This window comes from Euprymna scolopes, chromosome 34 (genome assembly GCF_053919585.1).
Source record: "Euprymna scolopes isolate OS-2025 chromosome 34, ASM5391958v1, whole genome shotgun sequence".
Classification (NCBI taxonomy): Eukaryota; Metazoa; Mollusca; class Cephalopoda; order Sepiida; family Sepiolidae; genus Euprymna; species Euprymna scolopes.
In genome coordinates this window covers 38,746,556-38,768,643 of record NC_136515.1, presented here as the reverse complement: position 1 = coordinate 38,768,643, position 22,088 = coordinate 38,746,556, and the positions used below count along the sequence as shown (strand labels likewise).

Genomic DNA, 22,088 nt, shown 5'->3' with positions numbered 1-22,088 from the left:
ACTATATTCCGTGATCATTATTTGATAAATACAGAAAATTTCATGAAAATTGGTTAATTTCCTGATTTTTGATGAATTTTTAAGTAAAGGGAGGGATCAAAATGTTTATACATTTTGAGCATCGGCTATAATTTTGCACGTACCTAAACATTACTTACTTTACTATATTTGGTTGGAATAAAATTTTCCCTTCTAATGGCACGTATCCAAATTGAGAGTTTCTCCTTTTTAGGAAAAGAAAATGTATGTACTTTGGGGCCTTTTGGATAATTACTCCGGCAAGTTGGAACAACGCAATAAACCATGTTTAACTGAACCATACGAACTGAAAACTAGACAAAACTGCTGCTGATAGCCTAGATCATTTTACCTACAAGTGGATCTGATAATGACGTCACGCTGTCTTGTGCATCGGCCTTCTTTCTCGGTAGCCACGGTGGTGTCTGTTTGCAAAGGAAAGTCCGGGAAAGGGTGGTTAGCAGGGTCCAGTGTGGAATTGGAGGCAAACCGACTGACAAGTATGTTAGCCTTCTCAGTTCCTGAGCAAACAACCTCATGATTGTTGGATAGTGAGGGAATTGTTGATTGCCCATTATTTACTACACTGTTGTAGATTTTCCAGAAGTCACGGGTTCCTAATTTCTGTGCTTCGATGCATTTTTTGGTGGTTTCAGTAAATTCTCTCTTAGCTCTCGCTATTTCTTTCTTACAGTTACTTCTGGCTTCTATATACTTCTGTCTATTTGAACTGGATTTATGTTGGTTAAATCTGCGGTATGCGTGCTGCCTTTGCGCGATGGCAGCTGCACATTTGGAAGTAAACCATTGGGGAGAGTTGGGCTTGCTATAAAATTTTTTTAGGTGAAAACATTACGTATCATGTTGAAATTCGTATAAATTGCGAAAAACGATCCAATAAAAAAAATAACCACAAGTGTAATGTGAACAGACATTTATCTGCTCAACTCCCTACATAGTATCCCTTCAGCTTATGTCCCTGATAGTAGCTTCCTACATCAAAGTGGCACTGTGCCTTGTTTTGGGTGAAAATGTAAAAACTAAAATTAAAAAAAATAGAATTGATTGAATTATTCATATTTTTTTTAAGTGTAAAAGTTATTAAAATTTCGTTGTTTATGAGGAACTGGCTTATCTCCCTTGCTTTCCTTGATATTCATCATTGAAAATTAAAAAAAAAATGTAAAATCACCGACCATTAGTTTCTACGATTTTTTTTCTGAAAGAAAAGAAAAAAATCTAGCACACCGATCATTGTTCGTAATTTTTGGAATTTATACTGATTTCGACATGACTCTTATGTAAATAATGTTTTCACCTGAAATGCATTTGTTTCCAAATTCACTATTCTGCACAAGCACAACACCGACATTAAATGAAACAATATTTTCTTTTTTTCCCCTGATTTAATAATAGGATCAATTAAACCCACCTTCATGTTAAGAATAGATTTAATAATTTCATTCATATCAGCTCAACTATGGAAGTTTTATTTTTTCTTTTCCCTCAACTTTTGAGGAGTTAAAATCCTAATCATTTGCCAATATCATTTGTCTTTTGACGTTGTTGTGGTTTTCAAATCGTAAGCTACTTTTGCCATTTCGGTTTCGTAAACCTCAGTCAAAACATTCAGGCTAACATGGATTCCGTTCCTATAGAAAAATCCACCTAAAAGGATTATTTTCAAGGACAATTGAACTTCCCAAATAAATATATACTGCACTGCCCCCACCCCACAAGTGGAGGATAATGCTTGGAAGGAGGGTTAGTGCTTCTTGAAATAACACTCTCCTGGTAAATAAAATTTTAATCGCAGTCAAGCATATTAAACCACAATCTTTACTGTGTGATAGACAAGAATCAAATAATGTTGGCCGATTTTGCATCCTTGCTGTACAAAATACCATGAGTTATTGTTTTATTTCAGTATTGACTTTATTGATATTCTTATTTATTATATTTAAACTTTTTTTAAAAATGTTTATTTACATTTATGAATGTATCGCATATAAATTTTTTCTCAAATGTTTTAGATATTTTTAAAAATATTTATTTATAGACACATTTTCACAGAAATGAATGAGTGTTCAACAATTAAAAAAAAATATGAATATATCACATATCTATATAAATACAACTAAATATTTAACTGAATAAACTCTTAAGCTACTCATCACATAACACTGAAATTAACAAGAAATAATAATCGTACATCAAGGATGGTTTATAACAAGTAAAATCTTTGTTTGAATGGATGAATAACGCTTACAGAAATATCAGCAAGTTCAAATGCAAAATGATCATTTCAACTTGTCGACCTATTTCTATTAGTTTTGCACATGCGCAAATTCAATCATAAGTAGAAATGGTTTAATGTAAAATCTTTCTGATCTATCTGTTGGGTTAGCTCAAACAGTAAAGGACATAGCCAAAGCACTAAATGAGGGAACGCGACCAGAGTGCTAAATGTTTTCGCTTCAATTCTAGCTAATGTCATGCAAGCCAATTTTTTATTTTTAAAACTTGGAATCCATACTATAGCAAATTGGCTCTCTAATAATAGATATGAAATCTGCATGAATTCAAATATGTTAGCATATTTTACAACGTAGCAAGGTTGGCCACCTTCTGCTAGTATTAAATAAAGTTAAAGTTAAATTACATAATAAATATGAATACAGTAGATGATATTGCCTAAAATTTATTCTTAATTGATGTGCCAAAGAAATTCCTGTAAAATTTACAAATATTATATTTAAAAAGAATACTTTATAAAAAAATAATGCCAAAATAAACATATTCATTTGAAAATAAAGTTTGCCAAAATATTTAAACATGTTTATTAAAAAAAAAAACAAAAACCCTTATATGCGATACATTCATAAAAGTAAAACGGATACTTTTATTTATTATCTACATATCTATAAAAGTGAAAATGTGTGCGTGTGTACATTTCCCTACCAAACTACTCTATCAATTTTCAGTCTACAGACTAAAGATTTGACATAAGGAGTATTGAGATGTGGGGAAAACCGTTTTAATCGGTTTTCGACCAGAAAATTAGCTGTCAAGGGGTCAAAGTTCAACGATTTGACCTTTTTAAAACTACCAAACTCCTCCGCCAATTTAGGGTGTAAACACTTGAAATTTTGAATGTACATTACTTGGACATGGATCAAACTTTTTAATTTGATTTTAGCACAAACAAATGTTAAGGGATCAAATGTGGGTTCAAAGTTAAAAAAAATTTGACCTCTGCGATCGCTACCAAATTACTCAGCCAAATTTTGGTCTAAACATTTGAAATTTTACATAAAGTGTATTGAGAGATAGTGCAAGCTTTTTAATCAGGTTTTGGCCGAAAATTTGGCTGCTAAGGGATCAAAGGTTAAAAGATGACCTTTACGGTCTCTAGCAAACTATTCAACCAATTTTGGGTCAAACATTTGTAATTTTACATGAAGACATGCAGCAAGCTTTTTAATCAGTTTTTGGGCGAAAATTTGGCTGGCAAGAGGTCAAAATTGAAAGAGTTGACCTTTGCAGACTCTACCAAACTCCTCCACCAATTTTGGGTCTAAATATTTGAAATTTTAGATGTAGGTTACCTGGACAGAGTCAAACTTTTTAATATATATATATGCACAAAGTTATGAACAGTACATAGTGCCCAAGCAAAGCTGGGCTGAACTGCTAGTATTTAATAAAACAAAGTTAAAAACCTGTTATAACACCATTTTTAAATTAAAAAAATATATAAATATACTAACAGTATTCATCTGGTGTTATATGGCAATATATTGCTAAGTAGAAGGTTTCTCAGGAAAACAATTTCAAACGTGATCATGTTGATATTTTGCCACTGTATCCCTTGTGAAAACTACTGAAACCTGACGAGTTGAAGTCAACAATTGAGTGATCTCTAGCCATTCTGTTTCAGTGCTAAACATAGATTAGATTCTAGGTCAGCTTTAACTGTCATCAGTCAGGTTTTTTATTGTCTGACAAATTAACTTTTCTGATCTGTAAGGAAGCTGGGAAAATTGTATCATAGGTGAACTTTCCCATTTAACAGCGTTATCCATTATTTAGACCGGGATAAAAACGGAACAGTTTTTTTTTTCTAATTTGAAATGCTCCATTTTGGAAATTGCATTTTTCCACATTAAAAAAAATTTTGTCCTTATTAAGAGGCTAATAAATAGAAAGTATTTTCCCTTTAAATAAGCATAATTAAATGCTGTTTGCTTTGTCATTTGCAGTTCCATTGATAGATCCTGTAAAGATGAGTGCCCAGAATCAGTTCAGCATCCTGCTTAGTCAGGTTTTGAGTTGGCAACTGCATTTTTTTCAGCCTGGTGATGGTGGTGCTGAGTCAATGACATTATGAATGAAATCACCTAGGTGTCAATGAAAGGCATCGTCATACCAGCGAAGGCGTCTGGTAAGAAGAGCTTTTTGAAGGGAAGTGCATTGTGCCGCAAGTGCAAACTGTACAGTTGGAGATAAACTGTTGCCAGCAGACATGGAGAATGTGGTGTAGGTAGTGATGGTTGAATACCTCCATTTTACATAGACCAACTCTTGCAGTCATTTTACATAGACCAACTCTTGCAGTCATAAAGGAGAATGATGCAGATAAGGGCCTGGTAGATCCAGCCTTATTTCTTTTCAAAACCAGAGCTGCTATCAATATCGACAGAAGGCGGTGTGAGCATTGTTGATACAGTCGAAGATGTCTTTCCCCCTTTGGCCTGTTGTGGTGATGATGGAGCCAGGGATTTGAATCAATCGACCTTTTCAAGGTTTCCGTGTCGAGGACAACTGACCTGACTGTGTTTTATTTGGAAGGAGATTTGCCCTCAGTAACTTGGTCTTATTGATGTTTATCTTCGTGCTGATCTTTGACGTGTAAGATTGCATTTTGTCGGTTGATTGAATGTCAGCAAAGCTTTCACCCAATATAGCGATCTCATCAGCGTCATCAAGATTCAATATTTGAACCATGACTTGCTGTTACACCATGAAAGTTGGTCAGAGTGTTTAATAAATACTACTATGGAGAAGCAAAACTTACCTCCCTTGGAAGCTATTTAGTTTTGGGGGCTGAGATTCAAAGTTGTATGCCTTGAAAAAAGGGTCAAATCCCTAAATCTTGTGAAAACATGTGACTCCATCCCAGCTCTTGATCACTGAGAATGAGAAAATCTTCCTCTTTTGCTGTTTATCAATTGAAACATTTGTGGTAGGAGTAGGTCTATGACCTACTCCTACCACAAATTCCTGTTGATTGTAAGTAAATTGCTTGTATATTTCTGATAAAGCCACTATTTGGGCTGGTACATGGGTACACAAACCTCTGGCCTCTTGCTTTTGGATAGTGCATAAAGACTTTTCTAACCTAATTTGTTGCAATCATGCACTTTTGTGTTTAGGACATGAATTAACTGTTTACTTTCTATTGTATTATAATTTGCGAAGACAAATTGAATAAATGCATATTTAACCAACCTGTTTGGTTGTCCTTTTAGTGCCAACATGTACATGCTAGCAAAGGTGTGTTTCAGAGATTCTCTAACCACATTTTACATTTTTAAATATCTTAGTAAAACGACAATATCCAATATTCACTACTATTACTATATATTTGAATTATCTTTCCGGATTTTTAATCAGATTTCTTATTCGACTTTGTTAATGCTATCTTTTTTTTCTGGATTTCACAAAGTATTCGACATATTCACCACTGGCAACATTAAAATGGATGTTTACTGATATATAATGCTGCTGTTATTCCATGAAATTCTTTTGTTTTATAAATATCAAAGAACTTGTTTAATCTAAATTTTATTAACTTGTTTATTTTTGTTATTTATTTAGCTCTTCACGCAAGCCATTAGCTGTAACGGAAGTAAAGGTGTTTATTACTTGAACCGAGCACATGCATATTTCAAATTAGGTGATTATGAAAGTAAGTGATTTTTTGATAATTTCTATCTTTTTTTTTTTTTTTTTTTTAAGTTTGATAATATTTTTGTGAATCTTTAAAAATGTTAAAAACTAATTTTAATGGATGAAACTATCTGGATGATCAGTTTTTGAGTTGTATAGATTTGAGGAAAATCTATAGAATAGGCAAGAAGACAAAAGAGACACATTTTGTCTTAATACTTTTTTCCCTTTTCTTTAAATTTTTATTTTCAATTATTGGTTGAATTCTAGACAAAAAAAAAATTGTATGTGCTCATTTGTAACATTCTTTAATCGATTTTATTTTATTTTATTTTTTATTTTTACAAATTCAGTATCAATCGGTACATGAACTTTATTACTTTTGTTTTTAATGGGAAATTCATTTTTTTTTTGTGTTAAACTTATTTATTTAAAAAATAATCTTTTTCGTTTACAACTAAAAACATGTCTAAAAACAAAAAAATGTGGAAATGGTTGAAAGTTTTATTTATTGACTTTCTTGAAAAAAAGTTGAAATGTAAATGCATTTATCATCAAAATAGTTACATAATTCAAATCAATCTGCATAAAAAAATAATCGTGCAAGAAAATATCATTAGAAAGAGAAAAGAATGAATTTTATTTACGTTTTTTTTTTTTTTTACAAACGTATTTTGTAATACAACACTTTTTTAATTTGATAAGTTTTATTTACGAAACATTTAAGCAAAATGTATAAACAAACGAATATTACCAAAATACATATAATTTATTCACAAATAACATTAAAATTTAATGTTTTACAAAATGTTAAAAATATATTTATGAAAATATTGGATTTTTTTTTCAATGAAAAGCATTAATTTACCATAAATGATAAATCCAAGAATCAAAAATATAAAATCTTTCTAGACAAAATGTTTTTTGTCTTTGTTATTGTTTAATCTGAAGTACCTCAAATCTATTTGATCCCAATTTTTAACTGTTTTCGAAGAAAAAAAACTTTTTGATCTATTATGATTACGGTAAAGTATGGGTGTCATCCTAGGTGTACTATGTCAAGTTTTGAACATCAAAATTATCATGATTTGGGTAGATGTTTGGCTAAAAGAAATAAAATCCTTCTAGTGCCACTAAGTCTTTGGAAAGATCTCAGAATACAATAGTTAGCCAGCAGTTAAATACTTTGTTAAAATAAAATTCTTCCTGTCAGCATTTGTTTATTTCTTTGCTTTTTCAAGTACTCCCTCTTGCTATGATTGATCCTCTTGGATCTCTGGTCATGTGCCTCATCTTCAAAAGAAGGAAAATAAGATTATTTGCAAAATCAATTTTGACATAGTGTTTGAAAAGTTAAAAATGTATCAGGCTGCCAGACAGTAAAATTTTGAGTTTCTTGTCCACTCTGATAAACACTTCATTTCACTTTTTTTTTTTTTTTTTTTTCCATTTTTAAGGCCCACTTTTCAGATTTTCATTTCTATTTCAGTTGACAAAATTTAAATGGATTTAAATATTTAAAACAAAATCTCTCCAGATGAAGCCACTGGATCTAAGGAGCTAAGAAACATAATACTTCAAGATAAAAAATAAAACTTACCATCAATAAATGTTACATGTAATAGATTCTGACCCAGAAAACCACAATTCTTCCCTCTTTATCAGAAACATCCCTTTTTGAATGTGAGACAAAATAAGGGAAGCGAGAGTTCCGCAGTTGCCGAAAGTAAACCCAAAATCAACTTTCTACTTTCCTTAATAATCTTATTAATGTCAAATACATTTTTCATCTGTTTTGGTAATATGGAGAACTCTAACAAAAACATATTACACCTGTTTATATCACGTATATGAAATACTGAAAGTATTTTAGTAAAAGTGATGCAAGTGTCCCATTAAAATTTGAATGTGACGAAACACCAATCACCAACAGACGTAAGAGACACGAGCATAATTTTTATATAGATGAGAACATAATTTTTATATAGATGAGAACATAATTTTTATATAGATGAGAACATAATTTTTATATAGATGAGAACATAATTTTTATATAGATGAGAACATAATTTTTATATAGATGAGAACATAATTTTTATATAGATGAGAACATAATTTTTATATAGATGAGAACATAATTTTTATATAGATGAGAACATAATTTTTATATAGATGAGAACAAATTTTTATATAGATGAGAACATAATTTTTATATAGATGAGAACATAATTTTTATATAGATGAGAACATAATTTTTATATAGATGAGAACATAATTTTTATATAGATGAGAACATAATTTTTATATAGATGAGAACAAATTTTTATATAGATGAGAACATAATTTTTATATAGATGAGAACATAATTTTTATATAGATGAGAACATAATTTTTATATAGATGAGAACATAATTTTTATATAGATGAGAACATAATTTTTATATAGATGAGAACATAATTTTTATATAGATGAGAACATAATTTTTATATAGATGAGAACATAATTTTTATATAGATGAGAACATAATTTTTATATAGATGAGAACATAATTTTTATATAGATGAGAACATAATTTTTATATAGATGAGAACATAATTTTTATATAGATGAGAACATAATTTTTATATAGATGAGAACATAATTTTTATATAGATGAGAACATAATTTTTATATAGATGAGAACAAATTTTTATATAGATGAGAACATAATTTTTATATAGATGAGAACATAATTTTTATATAGATGAGAACATAATTTTTATATAGATGAGAACATAATTTTTATATAGATGAGAACATAATTTTTATATAGATGAGAACATAATTTTTATATAGATGAGAACATAATTTTTATATAGATGAGAACATAATTTTTATATAGATGAGAACATAATTTTTATATAGATGAGAACATAATTTTTATATAGATGAGAACATAATTTTTATATAGATGAGAACATAATTTTTATATAGATGAGAACATAATTTTTATATAGATGAGAACATAATTTTTATATAGATGAGAACATAATTTTTATATAGATGAGAACATAATTTTTATATAGATGAGAACATAATTTTTATATAGATGAGAACATAATTTTTATATAGATGAGAACATAATTTTTATATAGATGAGAACATAATTTTTATATAGATGAGAACATAATTTTTATATAGATGAGAACATAATTTTTATATAGATGAGAACATAATTTTTATATAGATGAGAACATAATTTTTATATAGATGAGAACATAATTTTTATATAGATGAGAACATAATTTTTATATAGATGAGAACATAATTTTTATATAGATGAGAACATAATTTTTATATAGATGAGAACATAATTTTTATATAGATGAGAACAAATTTTTATATAGATGAGAACATAATTTTTATATAGATGAGAACATAATTTTTATATAGATGAGAACATAATTTTTATATAGATGAGAACATAATTTTTATATAGATGAGAACAAATTTTTATATAGATGAGAACATAATTTTTATATAGATGAGAACATAATTTTTATATAGATGAGAACATAATTTTTATATAGATGAGAACATAATTTTTATATAGATGAGAACATAATTTTTATATAGATGAGAACATAATTTTTATATAGATGAGAACATAATTTTTATATAGATGAGAACATAATTTTTATATAGATGAGAACATAATTTTTATATAGATGAGAACATAATTTTTATATAGATGAGAACATAATTTTTATATAGATGAGAACATAATTTTTATATAGATGAGAACATAATTTTTATATAGATGAGAACATAATTTTTATATAGATGAGAACATAATTTTTATATAGATGAGAACATAATTTTTATATAGATGAGAACATAATTTTTATATAGATGAGAACATAATTTTTATATAGATGAGAACATAATTTTTATATAGATGAGAACATAATTTTTATATAGATGAGAACATAATTTTTATATAGATGAGAACATAATTTTTATATAGATGAGAACATAATTTTTATATAGATGAGAACATAATTTTTATATAGATGAGAACATAATTTTTATATAGATGAGAACAAAATTTTTATATAGATGAGAACATAATTTTTATATAGATGAGAACATAATTTTTATATAGATGAGAACATAATTTTTATATAGATGAGAACAAAATTTTTATATAGATGAGAACATAATTTTTATATAGATGAGAACATAATTTTTATATAGATGAGAACATAATTTTTATATAGATGAGAGCATAATTTTTATATAGATGAGAACATAATTTTTATATAGATGAGAACATAATTTTTATATAGATGAGAACAAAATTTTTATATAGATGAGAACAAAATGCAAGAAAAATTCCTCTGCTAAAAGTTTTACTTTTCTGTAAATCAATTGTTTAAAATCAATTTCTTTCTTTTTTTTTTTAAATCCCAGAAGCACTGAGTGATACAGAAAGATCTTTATCGTTAGAAAAATCATCTGAAAAAGCTTTACTTAGAAAAGGGTGAGTATTATTTTGTATTATTACTTTTACCTCGGCAAAAAGCTACATTCAAAGAAAAACTTTTTATCTAGCTTTCATGAGAGATTGAAAAGATTGAAAACTTTAGGTAATATCTGTAAATAATGGAGATTTGGTATCTGTCTGAATTTTAACTTATATTATCACTATTTTTCAATGCTCAATTCGGGGAGGGAGAGATAATGTACCATACTTTACGGTAACTGCGCCAAATCCGGGGGTAATTGCGCCAACTAAAAAAAGTGCTCTTTATATGCGTAGTTGCCAAAAGAGCACTTTTAGCTAGATGGTGCAATTACCCCAAAGTATGGTAGTATTTATTATCATGACATCATCCTTCCACTCCTTTTTTGGAAGGTGGTAGTATTTGTTCTATTGTTCTGAGGCCATCCTCCGGGGCATTACTTCTTCATTTGGAGTAGGAACAGCGTATTAAATATTTGTTTGTCATGATAACTTCCTCCTAGGTATTACCTCCTCTCTTGTTTTGGAGATGGGACAGTTTAGTGTTTTTTCTCTGATCATAATCCTATCTTTTTTTTTTTTTGTGTGTGTGTGGGGTTACACAGTAGTGTATGGCTATCCATCATATATACTATCAAAACTTTGACATGATGAAGCATGTTTCTCTTCATATTACTAATTCTTTTTATAATAAATACTACTCAAAGACATGAAATAACCATGAAGAGTATTGCTGAAGCATATTCAAAAGATAGTTATTTAAAAAATATCAGTGTCTCAAATTTAGCACAAAATTGCATCCAGGCTTTAATCTGCAAGCTTTAGAGGGTATCGAGTCACTTCATAATTGTCATTACTTTCTGATCCATTCTGACTCGGTGATCGTACCTGGCTTAAAAAATGCACCACATATTGATGATATTGTTTTTTCTTTTTTATTTGCAAAGCTCAAAAACATAGACAATGTTTCCTCTGCAAAACAACCAAACCAAACCCAATGAATAAATATTTGGAAATATAAACAACGTAAAGCATAAAAACGTTTTTCCAAAACACTGGATTTGGAATTAAATAACCTGAAAAGGGTTGATATTTCATAAAAGCGGCTTGGGTCCCATCAGTTTTGACAAATAGCAAACAGGATCCTGAACAGAAGTGCGTGCTCTATCCCAACTATCATCAATGGACCTGAGGTAATCTCGTCAGCATCAGACAAAGCCAAACTCTTTGCCAAGATCTTTACATCTAATTCTACCCTTTACAACCAAGGCCGCCAATCCCCAGTATTTCCTTGTGTAGCTGAAAACACGCTATGCGACATACAAATATCTGTACATGATGTTGCCAGGCTAATCAAAAACCTTGATTCCAGTAAAGCAACTGCTTCGGACGGCATTCCAATTATAGTGCTCAAAAAGCTTCAGCCAGAACTAGTGCCCATACTTACAAAGTTATTTAAACGTTGTCTTAAGGAGAAATGCTTCCCAACACCATGGAAAATCTCATCAGTATGCCCTGTATTTAAGAATTCAGGTGATCGCTCATCTCCCTCTCAGTACAGGCCAATAAGTCTGCTGTGCACCATGAGTAAGCTACTGAAATCTGTGTTAAATAGAAAAGTAGTCAACCATCTCAGCAAAAATAACCTTCTCAGTGACATGCAATATGGTTTCCGTTCTGCTAGATCTACAGCAGACGTGCTTATAGTTATATCTCATAGGATTAGTGAATCTCTTGATGGAGGCATCCTCTCTAAGGCAATTGATTTTGACATATCAAAGACCTCTGATAAGGTATGGCATAAAGGTCTACTTCACAAGATCTCCAGCTACGGTATAGCTGGATATGTCTTAATTATTAAATCATTTCTCTCTGACAGGTTCATAAGAGTAGTGGTTGATGGGCAAAAATCAGAAGCTTTCAGTATTAATGCTAGAGTCCCTCAGGGGTCCATCCTGGGCCCAATTCTCTTCCTGATCTACATTAATGATCTTCCAAATTACATCCTTACATCATTCATAGACATTTATGCTGACGACACTACAATGTATGGTAACACATCAAAGACCATAAATAACCACGTTCTCTCTGATTCTCTCTCCTCTGATCTTGAGCATGTGGTACAATGGGGAAAGAGGTGGCTGGTTACTTTTAATGCATCTAAAACCAAGCTTCTATCTCTACATCATATACCTTCTGATGCCAATCTGGCATCAATTGAAATGAATGGCTCATGTCTTGGGGAGGCCTCATGTTTTGACAGGCTTGACCTTTACTCCTGATCTGAAATGGAACACTTATATCAAATCCATTTTCTCCTTCTACCGCTCCAGTCGATATCTTACTCCTGATGCAATTCTCTACCTATATAAAAGCCAGGTATGGTCAACGATGGAGTACTGTTGCCACATCTGGGCAGGAGCTGCTAGAAGCAGCTTATCCTGCCTTCACAGAGTTCAAAATAGACTTTGTAGCTTAGTGGGGATGCCCTTTTCTCTTCCCTGCAACCTCTTTCCCACACAAAAGACGTAGCGAGGCTGTCTCAACTTTATCGTTATTTTCATGGCAAGTGCTCAGCTGAGCTTCAATCTATGGTTCCCCCTTGCCAAACTTTCACAAAAAACTCATCTGGCCGATACCACTATCAATAACTTTCCACACTCCTTGTCTGTGCCTAGACCTAAATGTAGATTCCATGAACAAAGCTTCTTCCTTAGAACTGCATGCCTGTGGAACTCTCTTCCGATTGCCTGCTTTCCAGCTTACAATCTGATTGTCTTCAAGTCCAACATAAACAAATTCTTGATGAACCATCCCCCTAAGTAATCCAATTTACAAAATTCCCACCACTTATGTTTACTACGCTATAATTACATTGAGTAATGTATACCCAGTAACCCATATCTTCGAGTGGCCTCCGGGCCTTGATAAGTGGTGATTCCTGTGGAGGAGAAAAAAAAAGATTAAATTTTGTTTAGATCCAAATTTTATCAAAATAACCCCATCAAATAAATGAACTATCACAAGTTGAAATTAAAGAAAATTCACTATATTTATCAATCTACATACATTAAACTAACTGGTTTGTGATACCTATTTTTATATATTATTTTTTATTTATTTATTTTTTTTTTAGCATTTGCCAGTATGAGTTAAAGCGTTATAAAGATGCACTGGAGACGTTCCAAAAAGGAAAAGAATTAAATGGTGAGTTTGTATAAATCCTGTTTTGTATTAACAACAGTTTATTCTTTCAGAAGTAATTTGTCATCTTTTTGTTACATTACCCAAAGGTCGTCAGCAAGTTGATACTTGTAATTATTTAGTTTTCAGAAGTCATTTAATCATTAATATTTCAATCAACTCAAAATCATACCTTGTCTTCTCACAAGCATCTTCATTTGTGCAGGTGTGGTGTCATTCCAATTTTGTTTGCAATCTGACATTCTTCTTTAATGAATTATTCAATCAATTCAATAATAGGATCTTTGAAGATGAATGATTTATTATGATGATGAGTAGTCAACAAGGTTAAAAAGTGAGACTTATTTTAAGCTCATCACTTGATTATTTAATGTTATGTTAAACCATTTTAAAATGCATCTTATCTTGTTCAAGTTCTGATCAACATTCACAAGAAATGACTGCCACTCATGACGAGATCGGCTCTATGCATGCGTCGGACGACGTCATAACCTAATTTAGTTTAAATATTTGAAGAACTGACACAATTTCATGTACGCCGTGTTAGCTCAGTTGGTTAGAGCATTGGGTCATTATCTAAACGTTTTGGGTTCAAATCGTGGTGTGAGATGTTTTTTTTTTTTCTTTTTTTTTTTTTTTAAATTTTAATATTGAAGCAGGGTTATTTAAGCCATTTTTACGTAATGTTCGTTTTTCTGTTTTTTTTTTTGTTTTTTTACTTCGCTTATTCTTAGATTTTCATTAACACTCCCCCACCCCCGACCCACCACACACACCCAAAAACACCCGGGTACCCACCGATTTTTAAAATTTTAATATTGAAACAGGCTTATTTAAGCCATTTTTCACATTTTTTTTTTTTCAGAAGTTTTAATGTTCGTTTTTCTGTTTCCTTTTTTGTTTTTCAGATTTTTACATTTAACATCGTTCGTTTGCCTTACGTTAGTTTTTTTTTTTTTTTTTTTTTACTTCGCTTATTCTTATGTTTTGATTACCACCACCGCCTGAGTACCCCTCGCTTTATTTTTCAGATAAGTTTTAAAAAGCAAAAACCGTGCTCTCATGACAAATTCGGTTCTATGCATGCGCAAATGACATCGGAACCTGATTTAGTTTAAAGATTTAAAAAAACAATCTAATTTCGTGGACGTCGTCTTAGCTCAGTTGCTTAGAGCGTGGCCTCATTATCTAAAGGTTTTGGGTTCGAATTGTGGTGTGAGATGGTTTTTTTTTTTTTTTCCGATTTTTAAAAAAAATTTAGATATTGAAGCAGGGTTATTTAAGCCATTTTTCACATGTTTTTCAGATTATTTTAACGCTCGTTTTTCTGTTTTTTTTTACTTCGCTTATTTTTAGGTTTTCATTAACACCCCCCACCCCGACCAACCACACACACCCAAAAACACTTGGGCAACGCCGGGTACCCCCCGCTAGTCTATATATATATATAAAAGTGAAAATGTGTGTGTATGTATGTCCAAGATAGTTTTTTTTCCGAGAAGCGGTCGGTTGGCTCACAACTTAAAACTTTTTATATCACATATAAATCATAATATCTATGAGTTAACAACGGAGGTCGCCTGTCTATTTAATTTGCTTGAATTTTAAAAGATAAATATTCAACATTGTTTGCTAGCCGCATGTGGATTAGGCTTTTTCGTATAATAAAAGCAACACTAATTCTGGCGGTATTTTTCCGGTCGCGATTGCCGGAAATGTCTGAAAGCAATCAGATTTGATCAATGTGGAAATATTTTCCTTATATCAGACAATTGCTATTCAATTTGGACACTCCCCTTGTTATGGGGAGCTGCCCCCGAACCCAACATCTTGGGAAAATAAAAATAAAAAAGCGTTCCTGCAGTAAATAAAATACTACCCCCGCTGTCAAAGTTGACCTCATTAAGTCATTAAAACATGCACCTGCCAATTCTAAATAGTTAAATAAATTCAAACGTGTTTCCGTTAGTATTTCATGGTGGCCCAATGGTTAACGTCGCACTATTTTTTTTTTTTTTTTCACACTTTAATTTCCAACTTTGTCTCAAGGGTTCAGGTTCGATCCTCATACTTACTTACCAAAACTTTTTTTTTTTTATTTTAACCCAACCTGGAGTTTTGATTTACCCAAAACCACATACACCTCCAAACACCCGGGCAACGCTGGGTACCCCCCCCCCCCCCCCCCGCTACTAGTAACACTGAAATCAACAAAGCTCAGTGGTTGCATGCAAAGTCGAGGAATGTTTGACCCAGAGAATACCAGTTAATGTTATGTCAAATATTGTTTTTAAATTTTGTTTTTACATGGTGGTCACCACTTATCAAGGCCTGGAAGCCACTCAGGGATAAGGGTTATTGCATGTACAGTAATCAATGGGATAGTATCGTAGTAATCGTTAGTATTGGAGATTTGATAAAGTGTCTTAACAATTTAAAAAAAAATATGTAACATATTCAGTTGACAATTTATTTGACAGTTTCATCCAAAGTTATGAAATATCAACCACTTCATGGACACTAAAATTGGCATTTATTTAAAAAAAAAACACAATGCACAAAATTGAGAAAAAAATTGGTATGATTATTTTACAATACAAGTTGTCTTACAAATGTCATATTTGCAAACACAATGTTTCTATTTTCATTGAAAATTTTATTTTTATATCATATTTTTCTTTTTATCATCTCCGAGATTCTGGCGTAATCCAGAAATATCTGCTGTAATCTTAATTTCAAACTGTAATATCATCCTCTCAGAAATAAAATATAATATTAACTTTTGTTTTACAATTCCATCTAATTGTATGTATCTTTTTGTTTTCAGCTAAAAATGACACTTTTGAAGTGTGGTTAAACACATGCAGAGAAAAACTTGGATGTATGTATATTTGGATACTTCTTCACTGCTTAATAAAACGAAATTGTGAAAGATAAGAACATGTTTATTTTATAGTTATTACACTTATAAGATGGTGCAGATGTATGGTAACCTGATTTGTAAAACCTTTTTATTCAGTATTTTTTTGATTATTATTGATGCAAGTTTTTACATTGTGTTGTTACAATTGTGTTCACCCTGGCCACGTTTAGATGGCTTCTTCCTTGAACCTGCACAACATCTCAAACCATGGTGGTCCATGCATGGAAGTCCTGAGTAAGGTTACACCAAATGACTAAACTTTACCTTTAATCTCTGAATATGCTTTTAGAGTGCTTATCTCTGAGGAAGTTAGAAAACTTTCAATATGTAATACATTTGACTTTGATTTTTTTTTTTTTTTTTTTTTACCAAGAAAGTTTTGGTTTTGTTAGAATAAAATGACTGATCTTTTTTTACTGTGAAAAATTTTCATTTGAAATTACCTGAAGATTCCTGAGTTTGACAATATACACTTCAAGAAGGTCAGAGGTTACATTGACCTAAACATGCAAATTACATTAAAGATTAGAACGGTAATTGGAAGAATCTAAATAATACAATCCTCCTCATCTAAAAAATTTAGAACTGTAAAAATTAAATTATTTTAAACCTTGTAACATGGCTATTAGCCAGAAAATGTCATTTACAAAAACAAACATTTTATATTTTGTAAAAACTTTCATCTGTAATATTACTAAAACCTGGATTAATATTTAAATATTTTTATTCAAACAAAAACAGTTTATGAACAGGGCTCTACATTGCGAGTGAAACAGTCGCATTTGTGAGTGATTTTTCAAAGTGGCGACTAGAAATAATGAAACGCTTATCTTTTGGCGATTGTATTTCTTTCACTGACAATCTTCCAAAGCTCACTACTGAGTGAAAAATATCTTTTCAACTTTTTTATTTTTATGAAACAAAGTTAAATTATTTAAACAATAAAAGTTTAATAGAACACTTTTTTTTTTTTTTTTTAACGAAGGCTGTTAAAAAAAATATTTGAAGAAATTAGAATGTTTATACCTTCAAGTATCAACATAAAATTTGTTGTATATTTAGAATTACACTTATTAAAAAAAACACAGAAAAGTCTTTATGATGTACATACTCGTCACAGAACGAAGATGTCATATTCTAAAAATTATGTGTGTTTGGCTAGTAACTTTTCTATTTGGCTAGTTAATGATAAATTTGTCCATAGAGCCCTGATGAAAAATGCCAAAGATAATTACCTATTATTAATATTATTGCTACTACTACTATACTTAAACTAAGTTAATCAAGATATTTTCTTTTTTACAATATTTTAATCAAACAAAATACATGCTAAATATTCCTCAATTTTGGGATTGGGTTATGTTTTAAAAAACTTTCATTTAAATTGTTTAAATTAGCTGTAAGTTAAAAATAACTTGTCAAGTGACTCATTTCTTAATAACATTCTATCACTTTCATCCTGTCTTGCACCATGTCTTCTTTTGTATGTTTCTATCATTCTCTACATTTATTAACAGTAAAAGGTGATAAGGAAAGTAAATTTGAAAAGGAAAGAAATTGTCCATCATAAAAAGAGAGAATATCACTTTAAGAAGATATTTAGAAATTAGATGAACAGTCATAATATAAAAATAGTCTAAGTTGGTCATTAGAGAAATAAACATCGTTTCTTGAAATACATTAAAGGAAGAAAACACGTCATATAAACCTATTACAGAATTTGGGTTGAGATTTTAATTGTCATGAATTATAGAATAACTTGATTGATACTTTTGTTTCTGTTAGTTTAGACGTTTTTCAGCAAATGATGCTTTTTTTTTTTTTTTATTTCACTGGAAAACTAACAATACTTGGTCTTTTGTATAAACTCTGATTCCATGTATCTCATCATTTCATCACCCAGATTCCATCTCCCAGTTCTAATTTTTCTAATACTCTTTTGTTTTATTGATTTCACTTGGGAACTGACAATCCCTATTCTTTTGTGTGAACTCTGATTCCATCTCCCAGACTCCAATCTCCATCGTTATTTTTCCCCACGTTTATATAATACTTATTGTATGCCATATCATTTCGGACCTTTTGATACACTTTGTCACAGATTCTAATTATCCGATTGTTCGTCTAATTCACTGGTTCTCAACCGGGGTCCATGTGGGCCCTATCGTACATGTAACGTTAATATCAGTTCAGTATTCCTTCAAGATAAACTGTTGATATATGTTCTTTGTTTTTTTTTATATTACTGAAAAAATAAAATAAGCTATAAGAGTTAACCAAAATACATTAAAAAGAATAGAAAATCATGATTAAAAAAAGGTTGAGAACCATTGGTCTAATTAATCCTAGAAATTATTAGTTAAAATTCCAAATCGAATTCCTTTTAAAACATTTTAAGGAACCGTATTTCTCCTTGTGTTCACCTTTATTAATGTTAGATCAAAAGAATGTTGTGATTTCCAATCTTTATCGTTTTTTTTAAATTCTTTTGAGTTTTTAATTTAAAAAAATGATTTGATTACATCACTTTCAGATAATTTTGCTGTTTATAACCTATGTCTGTGTTATAGTCATCATCATTCGTAAATATTGTGTAGGCCTCCAATTTACAAAATTGTTTTTATAAATACCATAACATCTTATGTGGCTAAGAACTACAAATCTAAATTAACTTGAAGACAGAAAGCTATGAAAATTATTTATGATTTTTAATTAAATTTAAAAAATTTTTTTTTTTTATATAGTACCAGAGCCAAATGAAACAGTTTCTAACAGCCATAGTAACCAAAATTCTACTACACATCAGTTGAAGTCTGAAGAAACTGCAGTTGCGGATACTACCTCTGAATCTGCGGTTGCAAACCCTACTCCTGAACATACAGTTGCAGCTCCCACCTCTAAACCTATGGCAAAACCCCATGCACCAAAGTGAGTGATTTTTTTATTTATTTTATTTATTTATTTTTTTCAGAAAGTTCATTTCCAACAGGTTTGAAACTTGGTTCATATAATTAAAAATTAGTGTTGTAAAAATTAGAACATTTTAAGATCAGAATTGGTATTGGAATTGAAAAAATTTTTGGCTTTATTTCTGATTCCAAAAACGATTATTTTAATTTTTTTCTTGGCACTAAAAAAACCCCAAAACATATATGTATTTATTAGAAGATTGTTTATTTACAACATAGTATTAAGGCCACTGGGCTTAAGGTTAGGAATCACATTCCTATATGGAACATTGACTTTCAGAATCTAATTTAATTTTTTATTTGTAAATTGTGGTAAGTAAAGTAAATATTTTAGAGTTCACTTGACAATCCTCTTATCAAACCTTTTGACATGTTTTAATTTCTTTTCACACATATTTGCCAAACGTCCATGATACCTCGGATAGCTCACAATTTATTATCAAAAGATTTAAAGTTCCAGGAAAAGTTATTTTCATTTTTCTGACACCCTGTAAACTTGTCAGTGTCTGGTCACCACATCTTCTGGAATTAATGGTTTGGTTTATTTTATTTAAAAAATTTTTTAGCACAAGTGGAAAATATGCTTGAAAATCTCGCAAATGGTTTATCAAAATCTTGTCTATAATATGTGAAGTGAAAACATTTAGAAGTTTCTCAAATTAAAAAAAATTATATCTACATTTGAAAATTGCATTTTAGAATTGCCCCATCACTACATAAAATAAAACTTTAAATTAAAATTGTTTTTGCTGTCTGCCATGAGTGTTACTTTATAATTGTGATAGGACTACTAAAAAAATTTTTAAACAGCAATTTTTAATTGTTTTAATTACATATTAAAATAATAAAAAAAAAGTTGTTATCCAGAAACTCCCCTATATTGAAAACAAATGTAGAGAAAATATGATTATCATGACGAAACAAAAAATATGATTATCATGACGAAACAAAAAATATTCTAAAAGTTATGCAAATTGATCAAGTAGTTTTATTTTTATAAAAAAAATTATTTTTTAACAATTAATGGTAATTCATGGGCATTATAACAAATTTCATTTTTGTTAAAATTGGAAATATTTTCAAATTTTCACCATTATGGAATCTCATTTCTTTTGCCTTTGTCTTTTAAAGTTGAATCAGTTGAGGATAACTAAAAGCAAATGACAAACAAAAAAAATAACATCATATATTTTCAAAACAGATTGATTAGAGGAACACATTAGTTTTTCAGTTGAAGAAAAAATGAGGAAAGGATGGGAAATTATGAAGATCTAAGGCAGAAGATACAATTGGACATTTATTTCTGGTTTGAGCACCAAACATTGATGTTATTTTATTTTTTTTATTTTTTTTTCCTTTGCAAAACTCAGTTATGTTCTACAGTTAAAAACAAAACAAAACAGCCTATATGAATAGATATTTGAAGATATAAAAACATTTGGAGCATAAAACCTTTTTGTTCGAAATTCGGTAATAAGTAACCCGAAATGATTGATGTGATGTTAAACTAACCAATCAACCAACCAAATTAGAAGAATCGTAAAATCTCTCCCTTAAAACTTCACTTTTCTGTGGCCACCTTTTAGTAAAAAAAAAAATTATGAAAGTCTCTCCAGACAAGGCAGGAAGTCACTTGATGGAAGGAACTAAAGAGAATGGAATATAATAAAGAAAACTGACTGACCGTTTTTTCAATGAAGAAAAAAAAGAAAATTAACCTCCACCCAAAAACAGTTCTAAGAATGCATTTAACAAGTCTTGTAAATAATGTTTATGACAATAATTTCATGTGGACTTTTTTTTTTTTTTTTTTTACATAGGCATCACCACATTATCAAGGCCCAGAGGCCACTCAAGGATAAGGGTTAAAGAGTGTACAGTAGAAATTAGACAATATAGTAATCATTAGTAATGAAAATTTGGTAAATTTGATAACTTATATAGAACGGCTCATCAAGAACTTATTTACTTTAGACTTGAACACAACCATATTGTAGTCAGCCGGAAAGCAGGAAAACGGAAGACAATTCCACAGGCGTGCAGTTCTAAGAAAGAAGCTTTGTTCATGAAATCTACGTTTAGGTTTAGGCACAGATAAAGAGTGGGGGAAATTATTGATAGTGTTTACAGCTAGTCGAGTGTTTCTTGTGAAAGTTTGGCGAGGGGGGACCATAGATTGAAGCTCAGTTGAACACTTTCCATGAAAATAACGATACATCAGAGACAAACTCGCAACATCTCTTCTGTGAGATAGAGGTTGCAAGGAGGAGAAAAGGACATCTCCTACGAGGCTACGAAGTCTATTTTGAACTCTATCAAGGCAGGACAAAAGGACTGAAGAAATAACAATATTCCAACTTCTCATGAAGTTGACTGACAATTTCGAAATGATTAAATGGATTCCCAAGAGGATGCAGTAGACTTTGTTTTTATCATAAGCAGGTTGAGGTCACATTGGATCTAATAATGTAAGCTTTATAAGTGCATCTTGTGTCGTTTAACTGCACATTCATACAC

At 30.4% G+C, this 22,088-nt stretch overlaps 1 protein-coding gene across 1 annotated transcript in view; it reads left to right on the top strand.

Moving 5' to 3' along the window:
* The window catches only part of LOC145259182 (protein SGT1 homolog), a 36,463-nt gene that overhangs the window by 3,660 nt on the left and 10,715 nt on the right, over positions 1–22,088 (top strand). Inside the window, exons 3-7 of the mRNA XM_080116954.1 lie at positions 5,899–5,989; positions 10,424–10,493; positions 13,612–13,682; positions 16,507–16,560; positions 19,347–19,530. Of these exons, the coding sequence (XP_079973080.1) occupies positions 5,899–5,989; positions 10,424–10,493; positions 13,612–13,682; positions 16,507–16,560; positions 19,347–19,530 (470 nt within the window). The remainder of the gene's footprint in view (positions 1–5,898; positions 5,990–10,423; positions 10,494–13,611; positions 13,683–16,506; positions 16,561–19,346; positions 19,531–22,088) is intronic.